The 15,671-nt window shown below is 37.3% G+C and overlaps 1 protein-coding gene across 5 annotated transcripts in view; it reads left to right on the top strand.

Annotated features, from left to right (window-relative positions):
• The window catches only part of LOC752233 (multidrug resistance-associated protein 4), a 53,774-nt gene that overhangs the window by 2,460 nt on the left and 35,643 nt on the right, over window positions 1–15,671 (top strand). For 3 of the 5 annotated variants that reach the window (XM_030976086.1, XM_030976066.1, XM_030976070.1), the window contains exons 2-6: window positions 4,807–5,186; window positions 9,515–9,628; window positions 11,468–11,588; window positions 12,807–13,034; window positions 13,988–14,077. In XM_030976086.1, the coding sequence (XP_030831946.1) occupies window positions 5,104–5,186; window positions 9,515–9,628; window positions 11,468–11,588; window positions 12,807–13,034; window positions 13,988–14,077 (636 nt within the window). In that variant the 5' untranslated portion in view covers window positions 4,807–5,103. Of the gene's footprint in view, window positions 1–4,500; window positions 4,648–4,806; window positions 5,187–9,514; window positions 9,629–11,467; window positions 11,589–12,806; window positions 13,035–13,987; window positions 14,078–15,671 lie in introns of those variants that run through there. The other 2 variants (XM_030976073.1, XM_030976078.1) reach the window with 2 other exon arrangements.

Genomic DNA, 15,671 nt, shown 5'->3' with positions numbered 1-15,671 from the left:
TCTGTGAGAAATCACTTTTTTTTTAAAACCAGAAATCAAGTTTATCTTTAATCTGAATCTGCAAAGCGATATTGCTTCCTGGGTTCGTATCCTACATCCTGTTTGTGGTTTGTGCAAAGTTACGAACATTGTTATTAGCTGAACATGTGATGTGAACTGCATGCACTTCCTGGGCGACTCCGTACCAGGGCACTGAGGGAAATTCCCTAGTGGGCAGTTCCACCATTTAACTTTTAGTTTTTAGGTTCACGTCCATTAACACTTTGATTTAACTTGACTAGAAGTCACCCTGCTTTTCAAAGTATTCTAACTAGTACATTGCATATAATTGTAAATTGGTCAGTGGAAATTGTGAGAGATATAAACATGAAGGTAATGACAACAAAAAAGATGTTAAGATGACAAAATGTTTGTAAATTGTAACCTATACAAAAAGACCCAAATGCAGAGAAAGTATTTTGAGTGACATATTGGTATCTTTTTCTTTAAAAAAAAATGTAACTGGTGTGGAAAAGAACCATTCATATCAACATAATTACTTCTTGACAAAATAAAGAAAATCACGGATAGCCAGATTGTCAAACATTAGACATTTCACTCTGATACTCGCTGATACTTTACACTGGGATGCCCCGCTCTAATGGGCAAAAGAAAATATTTACAAATATACAAGGAATATGATTTTTTTAAAGTTGGAAAAATCCCTGCAAGTTGCCCCACTTTTAGATAGTGGCCTTAAACTTTGGTTACTATTATCTTCAGAATAATACCTCACTAATTTTGTCACCTTATAAAAGGGAAAATCCCAGATGTAAAATCATAGAAATAATTTGTGTTTTTCATCTGAGGTCCTCGCCAAAATGACCCTTAAAGATGGTTAACTGATAACCCCCCCCCAACCTTAGTTCCCCCAACCCTAGTCAGATCAAGTATCTTTTAGATATGATTAGATGATTCAATATATCACAATAAGAAAGAGGCAAATGAAATGTGTTGTTCATTTACAACAGTATATGAATATTAAAGGTAATACAAAGTTTTGGGAAATTTTGAAAATTGGGTGGATAGTGAATCTTACCATTTTGATATATTTAGATATCCCTGTGGATGTATTATAAGCACTAAAAAAATTAGCCCTTAAAACACTTCTGTTTTAGAGAAAAATTGAATATAAAAATTTACCGGTGCTCCCGGTAAATTTGGATAAATTTCAAATAGCGCCTATGGCCGTACAATGGTAGCTGCGACCATGAAAATCTCAGAATATGTAGTTGTGATATATAATTTACAAACGGGAATAGCTAATCGGTCGATTTTAGGGCGCGTTCATCCTTGGGTGGCCTTCAGCTGGATTCGCAAACCTGTGTGCGCATGCTACGTAGACCCACTAGAGGTCAGTGCGTTGACCCCATTTAAACGCGTTTACAAATTGTAAACGCATCTTTTTGTGAGTTTACGATCGACGATCGTGATCGCCGTTTTTCGGTGATTCTACAAAAGTGAGCATGAACGCAATCGTGTTTTAAACTAAACGCGTAACAGATGCCTGATTCTGGCCGTCAAAATCAAGCATGAACGCGCCCTATGTCAAGAAACATTGTTTCAAAGCTAAATTAATAGCTTGACCTTGAGAGGGAGCTATACAACATAAAGAGTTTATTATTTATAATTTCGTAACTTCAGACTCGATTTCAACCGCCACAACGATCAATGAATATTGTAGGAACGTATATGCTCCCAATATTTTAATTTGAACCAAATTCATAACCCCATACCAAAACTTTGTAATACCTTTAAAATGGATAATCTAGAAAAAAACGATATTAATGAAAGAATGCTGGAAAGAGAAGCAGGGAATGGGCAACGCTACACGTATTTGCAAAGCCTGAACAAAGGAGCTACCACAAATGAATCCTCAATACTAACTTTCTAAGAGTAGCGGATAATAGACAGAAATGGATTGGAGGGCTATGACTGTGGATGTCTGTATTAACGTGGCTCTAGATTATGATAAAGGTATGTTTGCATTCAACAATTAAAGTCAAAGTCTAAAAGACATGATTCCCTGCATGAGTGATTCCAAAGAAATGAACAGATAGTCCCGACCAACCCCTTTTTCTCTGGGGCTAACTGTGTATAATGAATGGATTGCGGATTTACACCGATTATGGTTTCTTCTTGTTTTGTTAACATTGTTTCTTCTTAACATGCTACTTCTGCAGGAGAAGTGAGTGACTGTGACATTTTTATCAGGCTGTTCCTTTGTGTTTATGGCTGCAGTTTGATCACCTTTTCCCAGACAATTGTTGAGTGTTGACTGAACAAGATAATGCATTGTCTCATGTAGCATAGCATTTAACTGTACGGCTGTGGAAAAAATGTACAGTAGTAGAGATTAGAGAGCAAAAAAGATCATTTGAATGTATGATACTGTACATACATGTACATTAATAAATCACTCCATAAAAATGACACAGAAGCTCCTCCTTCAAAAAGAACTCCTGTAAAACTAACATTTTAATTCCATGGTCATTTAGGGATGTAGGGCAAACATATAAATTCTTTTCTGTAAAAACATGGTCAGATTACGGAAATGTTGTTTTCAGACATTATCGCTGTTTCCAAAAGTAATGATAAATCCTCAGATGAACTTATTCTCATTGATTGTATAACTTGTTCTCCTACTTCTTTTGTAACGCGAACATACATGTACATAACTTCACTGAAAAGCTTGACACGTTTGTTGTTCTAATAATAATAATAATAGTGGGTTCTTGTATAGCGCTCATGTCAGTCAGATTTGACCCTCCTGGCGCTCCCGATTATTACCCTGGCTTTAGCACGGCTGCCATACGGCGCTCTAGCATTTCAAGGAATAAATTCCTACCAGGTACACCCATTTACTTCACCTGGGTGGAGTGTGGCAAATGTAGATCAATGTCTTGCCAAAGGACATTAGTGCGGCGGCGGGACTCGAACCGCGAACCTTGTGATCGACAGTCCGGCGACGTATCCACTCGACCACAACACCAATACCATAGCCCTTACATATAGATGCATTGGGATTGAAAAAGGACCATTTACCGGTAATAGGCCTACCGTATATAAAATGACCTTGTCCAACACCCTTTTGAGCATAATGGTGTAGCAGATCATGGATTGTGAATGATCACAACTTCAAAAATTCATTTTGGTACTTTATTATTTTTCATTGGATTTTGGTCAAAATTTCACTTATCTGTTTCTCTTGTTTTGTCTGCTTCTAATTAAATCAGGGTGGACTTTCTCTTTAATAGATATATACAAACATCCTTTTGATCATAATGGTTTTGCAGATCATGGATTGTGAATGATCACAACTTTAAAAATTCATTACCTCATTATTTTTTTATTGGATTTTGGTCAAATTTTACTTGTCTGTTTCTCTTGTTTTATCTGCTTCTAATTAAATCAGGGTGGACTTCCCCTTTTATAAATAAATACAGTGTGTACAGTAAAAATGATAAAGTATCTAATAAGTCATATGCAAAATTTATTTCAGAAATCATGTTATTTAGCAGGAGAATATTCAACTGAAGCGAAGGCAAAGGGTATTTGGGGAGAAAATGGCTCAACCAGGCAACCCCCCCCCCCAAAAAAAAAGAAAATGGCAGAGAAACATAAACAAGAGATCTGGAGTTTCTATTCCATAGTAAAGAGGACAAATCACCTCCAAAATAAATCGTTTGTATTGTTTTAAAACAATTATTCATTCTTATTATGCAAGTGTGGAAGAACATCAGTTAAGACATGTTCCCTGAAAAGCATGGCTCTTCAAATGCCTTCATATTCTAAATATGCATGTAACATCGTAAAAATCGAGGGGGGGGGGGCGGCTTTTTACGCCACGTGTTGGTGTAGTCCCATATACATCTTTCTGTGCAAGTGTTTGTAACTTTACCAAGACTTGGCCAAATTTCTTATCATTTTGATGATTCCAGAACCTTGCAATACACACACATTCTTATATGCTAGATGATCAACCTTTTCTGGTTGGTTCCACACCGTTTTTTTCACGATGCAATCGCATGTCCTGAACTCAACTTCATCTTTAAAGAGCTTACAGGGAATATAATTTTGTTATAAAAACCTTCACCATTCACATGTGGTTTTAAATTAGATATCAGGTTTAACTGAATTAGTAGAATACAAACCATGAATTTTGGATCAATAATTTTGTGGTCTTGTGCAACAAGCGAACAAATCCTTTCATAACTTTCATCAGCTGTTATCCTAAGGTTGGGGAATCCCCTTGTGAAAGGCCACATGACTCTTGTTTCACCATTGTTTCACTTTTCTAATGACTAACGACTTGGCAAGATTTTCGATGGAACTTTCCCATTTCCTGGCCAATAATCGAACAACACATCAAACTACTGTACCACGTCACTTCAGTGCATGAAAAACACTTGTATTGTATAGAACTAGCTCAAATCTTGGAAGCGTCACTACCTTTCTTTTTGTCTATTGTTCTGGCGAGTCTGATCACTATTCTGCATGAAGACAACCCTTGAATTGTACATGTACATGCTTACAATGTATATCCAGTTCTCTCTTATTATAATAACATGTAGGGGTTGAATTTGTCACTCTTCTTCCAGTGTACAGGTAAGTGCTGCTTCAAGGTGATGAAGATAAACACACTCTTTAAGGGCTTAATTCTAGAATTGGGAGTATTAAACATCCATTTAAAGAAGATATCGAGATGCATTCATGCGCTAAGAAGTGTATCTAAGTATATTCTTTGTTTCTCTCTTTGCTTTTCAGATTCTTCATGCTCTGCCATGCAGTGACTACATGTATATACAAAATGAACTGAATTAGGTTCCTTTGCACTTAAATCTATTACCCAGATTCATCACAGAGGTTGGATACTCTGAAGGTGGCCATCTTGATTCTTGACCAGCAGAGAGTGGCTGTTCTGCAGTGACTACAGTATATATTCAAACAACGTGAACTGAAGGATTTTTGGCACTTTGATCTGTGATCCCGATTCATCAAGGAGTTTGGATACTCCAAAGGCAGCCATCTTGATTCTCGACCAGCGGTCAGAGGGTATCCAAGATGGAGGACGAGGCCGTCCAACGACCCCGGGCAAAACCCAATCGCCTTGCAAAAGCCAACCCTATCTCAAAACTCTTCTTCCAGTAAGTATGCACTTTCATTCTACAGGAATTTCAGGAAATAATAAAATAGTGTACCATAAAATGGTGACTCGATCCATGCAATTTGTCCTTTCAACATGTAATATCTTTGTGTTTCATTCCTAAATGAAAAATCTCTTGACATGACTGAATTATACCCACCATTATTCAATGGTCACATCAAAAGACTCTTAATGTTTGGATAAAGTATGAGGAAAGGATACATGTCTTGTAGGGCACGTACATGTATTGGCATTGCCCCAAACCAAAAAGTAAATGCATATCCAAAAAGCATTGATCACGATCCTAACGATCAAGATTCATGCTGATATGACACTAAAACCTTTACAATTTGAGAAGACATTGTTAACCATTTGTGAAAGTTTTTGCGTTTTTTTAGGAAAGCCTTTATTTTTAAAACCATCGGGGCATTCGATCAAGTCAAACAAATTGAACCCGTTTCCCGCTGATCTATAGCACTAGCGGGTGGAGGAGGTGTCCCATGCCGGAGCTATCAGATTTTCCAATTCAAAAGAAGTGAATTGTTTCTTCAATAACATTCTTGCTACTGTGATGATCTCAGGACTCCTTGTAGCCGTTCTTTGAACCACTGAATGGCTTGCAAGTGGGCGGGTCCTTTTGTAATGCTCTGGTAGTGGGAGTCATAAAGGCTTAGCTTGTGTAAGTTTTGATTTACCACAACCACTAATTTTTTTGCCCTAGTTTCCCTTTGCTTTATGTGTGAGCTTCCTCTATGATAAAGTCCCATCTGGTCAGAGGTCCATTGAAAGGACTACATGTATTTATCAGTATCAATTGAATGAGATTAAAGGGATCCGGTAACTTTGTCTCACATTCTAAAACTCAATCCTGGATTTGGCTCATGGTGCAATGATAATTATAAACCTTTAGATCAGTCAGGAACCCCATGAATTTTACAAGCCGAGCGCCTGTCTGATTATCAAGATATTTATGATTGGAAATCGAAACCAAATTTTTTGTTTGCCTAACGGTTTACATAACATTACAGTCTATTGGGGGAAACGAGTATGGTAAAACCGGTCACTCAAAGATTTTTACTTTTTTGAGGCACTTCTTGATCATTTTGAAGCTCAATTTTTTTAGGGCTTCAATATTACACCATATTACAGACAATGACAACACATAGGCCGTGTATCTCAGATAACATTTTTAAACAATCCCTTTAAAGGCTTTTGACTTGTTGTGAGGGTAAAAATATACGTCATATTGGCGACTTGGCCTACTTCGAAGTTCGAGCCAGTGAACCGTTTCTCAGAGTCTAACTTTTCAGACCTCCCATTATTATTATAATAATATTACATTCATAAAGTGCCTTTTTTAGAGTTTGATTTGATTTAATTTATTTTCAACTCAAATCAAGAAATACTTGCAAACATACAAAGAGAGATAACATTATCATACAAAGCTTACATTAATTACAGAGAGGAGTATTACAACAAATAAGAAAAGATGTGTTTTCTGATATCTCTTGAAAAATGTGTCCTAGAAATAATATACTCTTTGTATTTTGCAAGATTATGACGTTGTCGAGTTGTCTTTTTTGTTGTTGTTGTGGGGGGGGGGGGGGGGGGGGGGGTTGGTGAGGGAGATGCAATATTTTCTCTGGGCTTCATGTACACAAACAATCATACTATACCAGCAAAATGTAATGCTCATATAAAATTGTAATAGAAGTAACAGTGATTTTTACCATAAGCACACTTTGAAAAGATGCTGGTAATTAGATTGTATCACTATACATGTATATTGTACAGGAGGTTTCCATACACACGCGTGACAGCATGTGTGTGTGTTCTGTTGATTCACATGTTGTCCAGATTGATTTAAAGGGGAAGTCCAAACAAATAAGTAAAAGTTTGAGCAATATCTGATTAAAAGTAGGAAATGTTTATAGTTTGTCATCAGTGTAACACAAATTGGCAACACTGTGACGTACCTTGCAAGGTCCTCTCCAATTTGCTGTACAGAGAATTTTGTAAAGTTGCATTTTCTTAGGTTTTGATGACGGAATACAATGTAGATTGTTTTTATATATAAGGGTTGTAAAAAAATATTTGCAATTATTATATTAAGGGTGCATGAGCGGTAGATAATTAAATTTAATAGGGAAAATTAGAAATTTCTGGTTTTTTTTTTTTTAGTATCTAGAGCAAACGGATGGGAACCTCACAAATACATTTATACCTTGGAAATACCTTGGAAGTAGGCATTTAAAGTTAAAAACTTATTTGCCTCTCGTTGACATTCGGATGAAGAATCCATATTTTGACACATGTTAAGTGGCGCTATACAGCAATTGACGAACATGGACAAGCGAAGGACTCCTCTGGGTCAAATTGATCTTTTCTTGACGACCAAAATTTCAACAAATTGGATTTAAAGCTGTTTAGTGACTTGCTCTCCACAACTACAGAGGAGAGGTTGTTCCATTCATTGATACATCTCTGTGAAAAATGATCCATGTCTAAGCTTCGAGTAGACTTTCTTCCTAACGATCTTGTATCGATGGCCACGGGTTCTATTATCAGTTGGATGGTCAAAGAAGTGTGCTAGATCCAGTTCATCTAGGCCATGCATTATTTTGTATATCTGTATCATTTGTACATCAATGAGTTGCCAATTTGTGTTTTATTGATAGGAACTTCAACCATTCATAACTTTCTTATTGTTAATCAGAGTTTGCTCAAACTTTCATCACTGACCAGTTCCTCTCATTTTTCTGCTTCTATTAAAAACAACTTAATATCTTTTATTAGGGTGGACTTCCCCTTCCATAGAATCATACAGATTGAGTGTTTTCCTAAATGTGGAGAATATTTGCAGATTGAGCAAAAATATTCCACTTCCTTTACATGTAGATATTCTAAGAGGCCATCTTTATATAGTGTAACATACAGTGTTGTATGCCAGATAAAATGGTGGAAATTAAACCTTTACTATTTTATAATGTCATGCCATAAAGCTGGGTTTATACAAGTATATGGCAGTATAACATGAATTAAAAATACCTACTCTTTCACGAGATCTCATGCTTTGACAGTTTTTGTTCCATTTTTACCTACAATGTACAAACATGCAAATGGAAAGTGGAACCATATATCTGTATCCTGTCCGTGAAAGGAAGGATATTGTATTATTATGAAAGTTTTTCAAAGTTCAAGTATTTTTGTTTAGGTTACCGACTGTATTATAACCCTTTGAGGATGTGATTTAACTTTATGGGCTAATAAAAATTGATCACATGCTCTTCTTCAAATTAGCAACAATAACATTTTTCTTTATTGCTACATAAATCAAATAAAATGTATTGTCCCAAGGCGTAAAATCTAGGTGTAGAAACTTAGTTAAAAAGTTTTTAATCAGTTGCCAATTCTGATTGTTGCCGATTTAAGGAACTTAAAGCTTATTTTCCTTTTTAAAATTCCTGGCATCAAACATAACATGGTCATGCTAGAAAAAGGGATGCGGTGTGTTCAGATTTTTCAATCTTTTTACTGATGCATCAGGGGGGTGTTTCACAAAGATCCTAAGTTGAACTTATGGACTTAACAATTATGGAAAGCAGTTAAGGCCCTTTTACACTTTCACGGATCGCATCACGGATCATCCCGGATCGTCGCTCCGGGATCATCCGTGTTATCTCCGGCATTACCGTGTATACACCGGGGAGGCATCCGGTGTGATCCTTGGCGTACCGGCATATCCGGGGAAAAAATTAAGCTTGCTTAATTTTTCATCCTGGAGTTCACGGATGAAACAATCCGTCCTCTTCCCTTTAGGCACCGTGTACCTCCGTTTAGCCGCCGAATACATTCGGGACAGTCCATGTAGACACCGGGAGGTCCGTATTAACACCGGTTTTATCTGGGTTTGAAATTCCGTATATCAAATGAGCGCCTACAAGCTCAAGTCACCCGTCAACATTCCGGAGATATCCCAATAGACAACGTACACCTCCGTGTAAGGCCCGTAAAAGTACCCAGTAGCCTCCGTGCTCTTCCTTGAAATCCACGTTAGCTCCGTATGCGTTTCCGGCGTGGTACGCGTTGCTACCTTGTCTGTCCGTGTAGACACAGTTCGGAACGTATCCACACCGGCATCGAGAAGAAATCGTGGTGTCGCACGCCGGAACACCCCGGATTAAGATCCAGGATGATCCGTGATGCGATCCGTGAAAGTGTAAAAGGGTCTTTAGCATCTTTGAAAATATTCTGTAAAAGTTATTTTAAAAGGCATAAAATATTGATTCTAATCAAGTAATCATTCATATTTTCTTCTTATTCATACAGCTGGGTCAGTCCTGTGTTCTACTCTGCCTTCAAGGACAAGACGGTACAGACCAACGACCTGTATGAGATCATGGAAGAGGATTCCTCCGACTTCCTTGGCAAGAACTTAGAAAAGTATGTGTATCTTCAAATCAGGGCACATCCAAGCTCTTTATGACTCGGTCACACCTTTGCGTTTTTGGCTTGCGTATTGCTGCGTATTTATGGCAAGCGGTTTTAACATTTATTCCTATTTCTTGATATCAAGAAATGATTTTCTGTTGTAAGCAATGGTAATTCTTGATATCAAGAAATAGGAATAAATGTTAAAACGGCTTGCCAATTTGCCATAAATACGCATCAATACGCAAGCCAAATACGCAAAGGTGTGACTGAGGTGTTAGTCCCAGACGATACCAATGACATCCAGGATATTTAAATAATATGGACTGGCCTTGAGGGAGATACCACATAATATTTCCCAAACTAGACTCATATAGCCCCGAGTCAAAGACGAGGGCAATATGGTTCTTGTGAGGGAAATATATGCGGTATCTCCCGAAAGTTAAGCCATTCAATATCGTTATTATTATCTAAATCAGACATCTAGAGCAAATACATACATGACAATCTCATAGAACTGGAAAAACTTTGTCAAACCAGCACTGTGCATCCCAGCTGCTTGACAAAATTGTTGATTCACTGCAAACAGTGTACCCAATTTGGTGTGATTATTATGTCACAATAGAGTACGCGCAAAGTGCGCAGGTTCTCGTATGCATAATAGATGCGCAATGAAAATGACAAAATACGGCGCGGTGAATATGGTCTTATATTTCCCGATTAGCTCTTTTAGGATTACAAACAAGTGTAATAATATGATTTTGTAAAACCACTGCTCAGATGTCTGATACGGGTAATAATATCTTATATATCTCATCATTCAGTAGTCTGCGGTCACAGACTCTGATTTGACAAGTTTACCACAGCTCCCAAAGCCTTGATCAGATCGAGCCTAGAGCTCTGTCAGTCTGTTGCTAGCTGTGTCCAGAGCACCTATAGTAGGCTACAGAGCCTGTTATACTGCCAGTCTAGTACAGGGCCTGTTGCACAAAACTTACCATTGATGGTAACTTTGCCATCAATGGTGATTACCATGGAAACCTTGATTCTGATTGACTGTTGAGCCCTGTTACCATGGTAGTTGCCATTGATGGCAAAGTTACCATCGATGGTAAGTTTTATGCAACTGGCCCTGGTCCTGATTTAGATTTTAGGCGACCATGTGTCCCAGGCACCTGTTAGTGCCAAGCCCTGCATATTTCTTAAAGCCCCACTGTACTACTTGTAGCTAATTGTTCCCTCTATATAGAAAACTACCCTAATCAATGCCTGTTGGTCCCCCATGATCCTTCTTGATTGAGAGCTGATTTGATGAGATAATCACTTGTCAGTGACCTTGCAGGGAGGTCTAATCCCCCTGGTGAAACTAGTGCAGATTGGCTTTAAAGGGTTATTTTGTACCAGTGGATTCTAGTTTATTTCTCAGTTCTTCTTCCTCTAGACTGTCACACCTCTGGGTCTATATATATTTTTTTCTTTCTCCCCTTTCTGTTTCGCCTCTCTCCTTTCTGTTTTGCCTCTCCCTTTCTCAGTCTGTTTCGGTCCTTCATATCATTGTATGACTATGAAATATGTATAGATTTGGAAGATATTTTTTTTTGTGATTTTACTTTGTAAACTCCATACATCTGATCTGTGATTAGAATGAGAAGAGACGTAACTCCCCGACTCGTTCTCAACTGATGTATTTGTCAGAAATCGTGAACTACTGGAGTGATTTCGAATAATCCCAAGCACTGGCCCCATCTAAATTATCCTGCTGCCAGTAACCATGCATTCAAAATCATTTTTAAACATGTATTTTAAAAAGGCTTGACACACCATGAATTCTTGTTTTGATATCCTTGACAGGAACTGGGACAAAGAGGTCACAAATTTGAAAGAAAAGGGGAAAAGGCCAAGTCTTGTCCGGGCAGTTATAAAGACCTATGGATGGATCTATGCCCTTTATGGTATTCTCTTTATTTGTGAGGTAAGACAGGTTTTGCTATGGTTTGAAGTTTATTAACAACAACAAAAAGTATGTACATCATAAAACAAAGTATGCAAGTCAAAACAATGAAATACGAACTGTACATAATGTACAAAACAATGAATTACTGCAAAAGTTTAATTAATGCTTACATAAAACACATATATACAAAAGTTTAAGTTGTTGCTAAAAGAAAACAAAAAGTTAGCGCAAGTGCTAGTCGAGATCGGTTTTCTCTGTTCACTATATATATCGACAGTGTATCTTTTCATTACTATTTTATAGCATTATACTAGTTCTTACAATTATATTGTATACATTCAAAATACAAAACATTACTAACTGCTAACATAACAGATAATTTATTTGTTCATCAAATAAATTGTGAGGGTATTACAAAATGAATATCTTGTTTGTAGATGATACTTTTGCAGCTAATACAACGCAAAGATGTCCAAACCATTGCTTTGTCTAGCCAGATGTGTTGTATAGCGACCGCCCAAGGGAAACACAAAAAGTGGCCTTTGTAGACAGGTGGTCTTTGTAGACAGGTTCCTTTAGTACATGATTCAATGAGAAACTATTTTCAAGGGAAACAACAAATGTGGCCTTTGTAGACAGGTGGTCTTTGTAGACAGGTTCCTTTAGTACATGATTCAATGAGAAACTATTTTCAAGGGAAACAACAAATGTGGCCTTTGTAGACAGGTGGTCTTTGTAGACAGGTGGTCACTAAAGCAGGTTTGACTGTACTTGTATAATACAGTCAAACTTGTAATAGTGGCCATCTCTCTGTAAAGGTTACCTGTCCTTAGTGGTCACTGGTCATGACATCCATATTCTCTCCGTCTAGAAGGAAATGTGTGTTGAAAACCTGTCTCGAAAGGACACCTTTTTACACTGGCCACTTTTTATGTTTCCCGTTGGTTGCCCCACTAGCCTGGGCCCTGTCTGACATAGAGTTCAGATTGATCCAAATCAATCCCAAGTCCTCGAATCAATCGCAAGATTGCAGTCTCCTATCTCTTATGTATACACTGTAGTTGCGATTGATATCAACTCTTTGTAAGACAGGGCCCAGGATTGACTGTATGACTTGTACTCTCACTCCTCCTTGGCCTATCTTTAATAATAATAATAATAAAAATGTTGCTTATAAAGCGCTTACCACCGAAGTCTCTAAGCGCTATGCTTTCCATCTCTCCATGCTTGTTGTAGGAAGCCCTGCGTCTTGTGCAACCCATCTTCCTTATGAATCTCACCTCCTACTTCTCGCCAAAGAATGACAATGGCGGTCTCATGTCAAAAGAGGAGGCCTACTACTGGGCCATGGCTCTGGCCCTGTCCCAGTTTCTTCTGGCCCTGGTCCACGGACCAAACTTCTTTGGGATCCAGCGGCTCGGGATGCAGGTCCGAGTTGCACTCTGTACCATGGTCTACAAGAAGGTAGGGAACATGATGTATCGTAAGAATCTACATTTACTTGAAGTAGTATTTTCCCTTTACATAATCTATATATGTATACATGTATATGTGTGTATGTTTGTACGTACATGTATTTACATAGAGTAGTGAAGTGTGACGTCATCAAAAATCTATTTTTAGAATTTCTCAATTTTTTCTTCATATTCCGAAAGAACATCAAAAATAATGTCCAAATGTCGAAAAACCAATTGAATATGCTAAGTATTGGCTGAGATATGACCATCTGAATGAATATATGTCCTATGGGAACTCAGTGTTATATGCTCTGGATTCTAACCACTAGGAGCCAGAGCATATAACACTGAGTTCCTATGGGGAGTCTATTTATTCAGATGGTCATATCTCAGCCAATACTTAACATATTCAATTGGTTTTCGACATTTGGACATTATTTTTGATGTTCTTTCAGAATATGAAGGAAAAATTGAGAAATTCTAAAAATAGATTTTTATGACGTCACAGCTTAGGTACTCTATACAGAGTAGTTGTAGTAGATGTGGTAGTTGTAGTGGTAGACTGGTAGTGGTATGGTAGTGGTAATACTAGAAGTAGCAATAGTTGTAGTGGTAGGGAAAGTGGTAGTGGTAGTATTACTTAGTACTCCCTAAATTTGAATTGACAACTAATGGTCATTAATTTCCCACAAAAAGGCATTTACAAGCCCTGTTGTTTTTTAGGGAAATTCCAAATTAGTATTATCTTTCAAATGCCGTAGGAATTTAACGTGTTCATTTTTTCTGGCTGCAAATGGGACATTGAACCTTTGAGTAATTCAATGTCTCAGTGTGGGTCAATTTTACTGACAATCTGATCCTGAAACTAGTCTGTACTTCCTAGCCTTTTCCTGTTCATACATGTATCACCTCCTTCTAATCACCTGCTAATCACCAGCTATTTTTATCTTTCCATGGCAGACGTTAAAGCTGAATAACAATTCCCTTCGAGTGACCACTGCTGGACAGGTCAATAATCTGATGACCAACGATGTGAACAGATTTGATCAGGTAAAATCTTCAACCCTTGGATCTATTCTGTCCTTGATATCTCTCTCAGTTTTTACTTTGCCTTTCTATATATATCTCTCTAAAGTTTCATCTCTCTTCTATTCTTATCCCTTTTTTGCTTTTCATGTTCACTTTTTGGAGCCAGAATGGCATTAAGTCAATGCAAAAAATGATTTTAGTTAAAGATAAACTCCAGTACTGGTAAAAAAAAAAAAAATAATTCTCACAGAATCAAACGAAACTTACACTGAATGTTCAACATTACAAATAAATGACATGTGCCAAACAATTTTGGAAGAAAATGTATACTGGCTGAGATATGAGCATAGAAAGACAAGGAAATCAAGGTAGTACTAGCCCCGACACCATGTGTGTTGTCCCATATATAGCTTTCTATGTGAATGCTTGTTACTTTACCAAGACTCGGTCAAATTTATTATGATTTTGACGACTCCAGAACCTTGCAGCGCACACCAATACTTACATGCTACATGATCAACTGTTTCTGATCCTTTCCACACCTTTTCTTTCACAATGCAATCGCATTACCAGTACTAAAGTTTATCTTTAATTCCCTTATGGCCTCGTTTCATAAAACTTGCTATCAATATAAACATTTCTATGACCTAATTTGCGCTCAAGCAATCAATTGATACGATTTCAGCAGCTTATAGCAGTTACTGTAACTTGTTATTGATAACAAGCTTTATGAAACAGGGCCAAACAGTTGATAACCTCGTTAAAAATGTACCTCTTTTCACTGTACACATGCATGCATTACAGCTTACAAATCATGTACAAAATTAAAGTAAAGCAAAATTCTCACATTTAAGTATACATACATTTGCCAAATAGGATGTATAGGTTGTCTGAAATGAACAACCATTTCTCATTCTTTATGAATAATTGGTTGCCTGACGATGTAGTTTAGTGACCCTGGGCCACTCATAGTATTAAGTCCTGGTTTCAGGTTGCTAGGCTCTGAACCAGGATGGTGATCTTTCACAAATCCAAATCAATTGTAAAGATCGTGAACATTTTGAGTTGTTGTTCCATTCATGAAATTCATCAATGCTTGATGCATGCAATAGTTTCTTGGTTTGAACAGCATTTAAAGGTATAGACCAGTTTTGGAAATGCCCCCCTCTCAAAAAATGAAATGGAAGCTCTTATTACCAAACATGTGAAAGAATATGTTTTGACTAATATGTGATGATACAAATTTTGCCAGGAAACCGCCTACTAATTGATATATTTGGTAAATTATCATATCTATACAATAGATATCGTGTAGTCTCATGTACATCTTTCTGTGTACAGTGAAATCAAGGTAGTACTAGCCCCCGACACCATTTGTGTTGTCCCATATACATCTTTCTTTGATTGTTAGTTTGACAGTGATTGTTACTTTACCAAGACTGGGCCAAATTTCTTATTATTTTGATAATACCAGAACCTTGTAGTACACACCAATACTTATATGCTAGATGATGAACCTTTTCTGAACAATTCCACAACGTTTCTTTCACAATGCAAATGCATGACCAGAACTGGTCTATACCTTTAACCTTTCCTTGTTTCTGTCCATACAATG

Source organism: Strongylocentrotus purpuratus, unplaced genomic scaffold, assembly GCF_000002235.5.
Source record: "Strongylocentrotus purpuratus isolate Spur 01 unplaced genomic scaffold, Spur_5.0 spur5_contig_869, whole genome shotgun sequence".
NCBI lineage: Eukaryota > Metazoa > Echinodermata > Echinoidea > Camarodonta > Strongylocentrotidae > Strongylocentrotus > Strongylocentrotus purpuratus.
The sequence above is the reverse complement of the archived record's forward strand: the minus strand, read 5'-3'. Positions and strand labels throughout refer to the sequence as shown.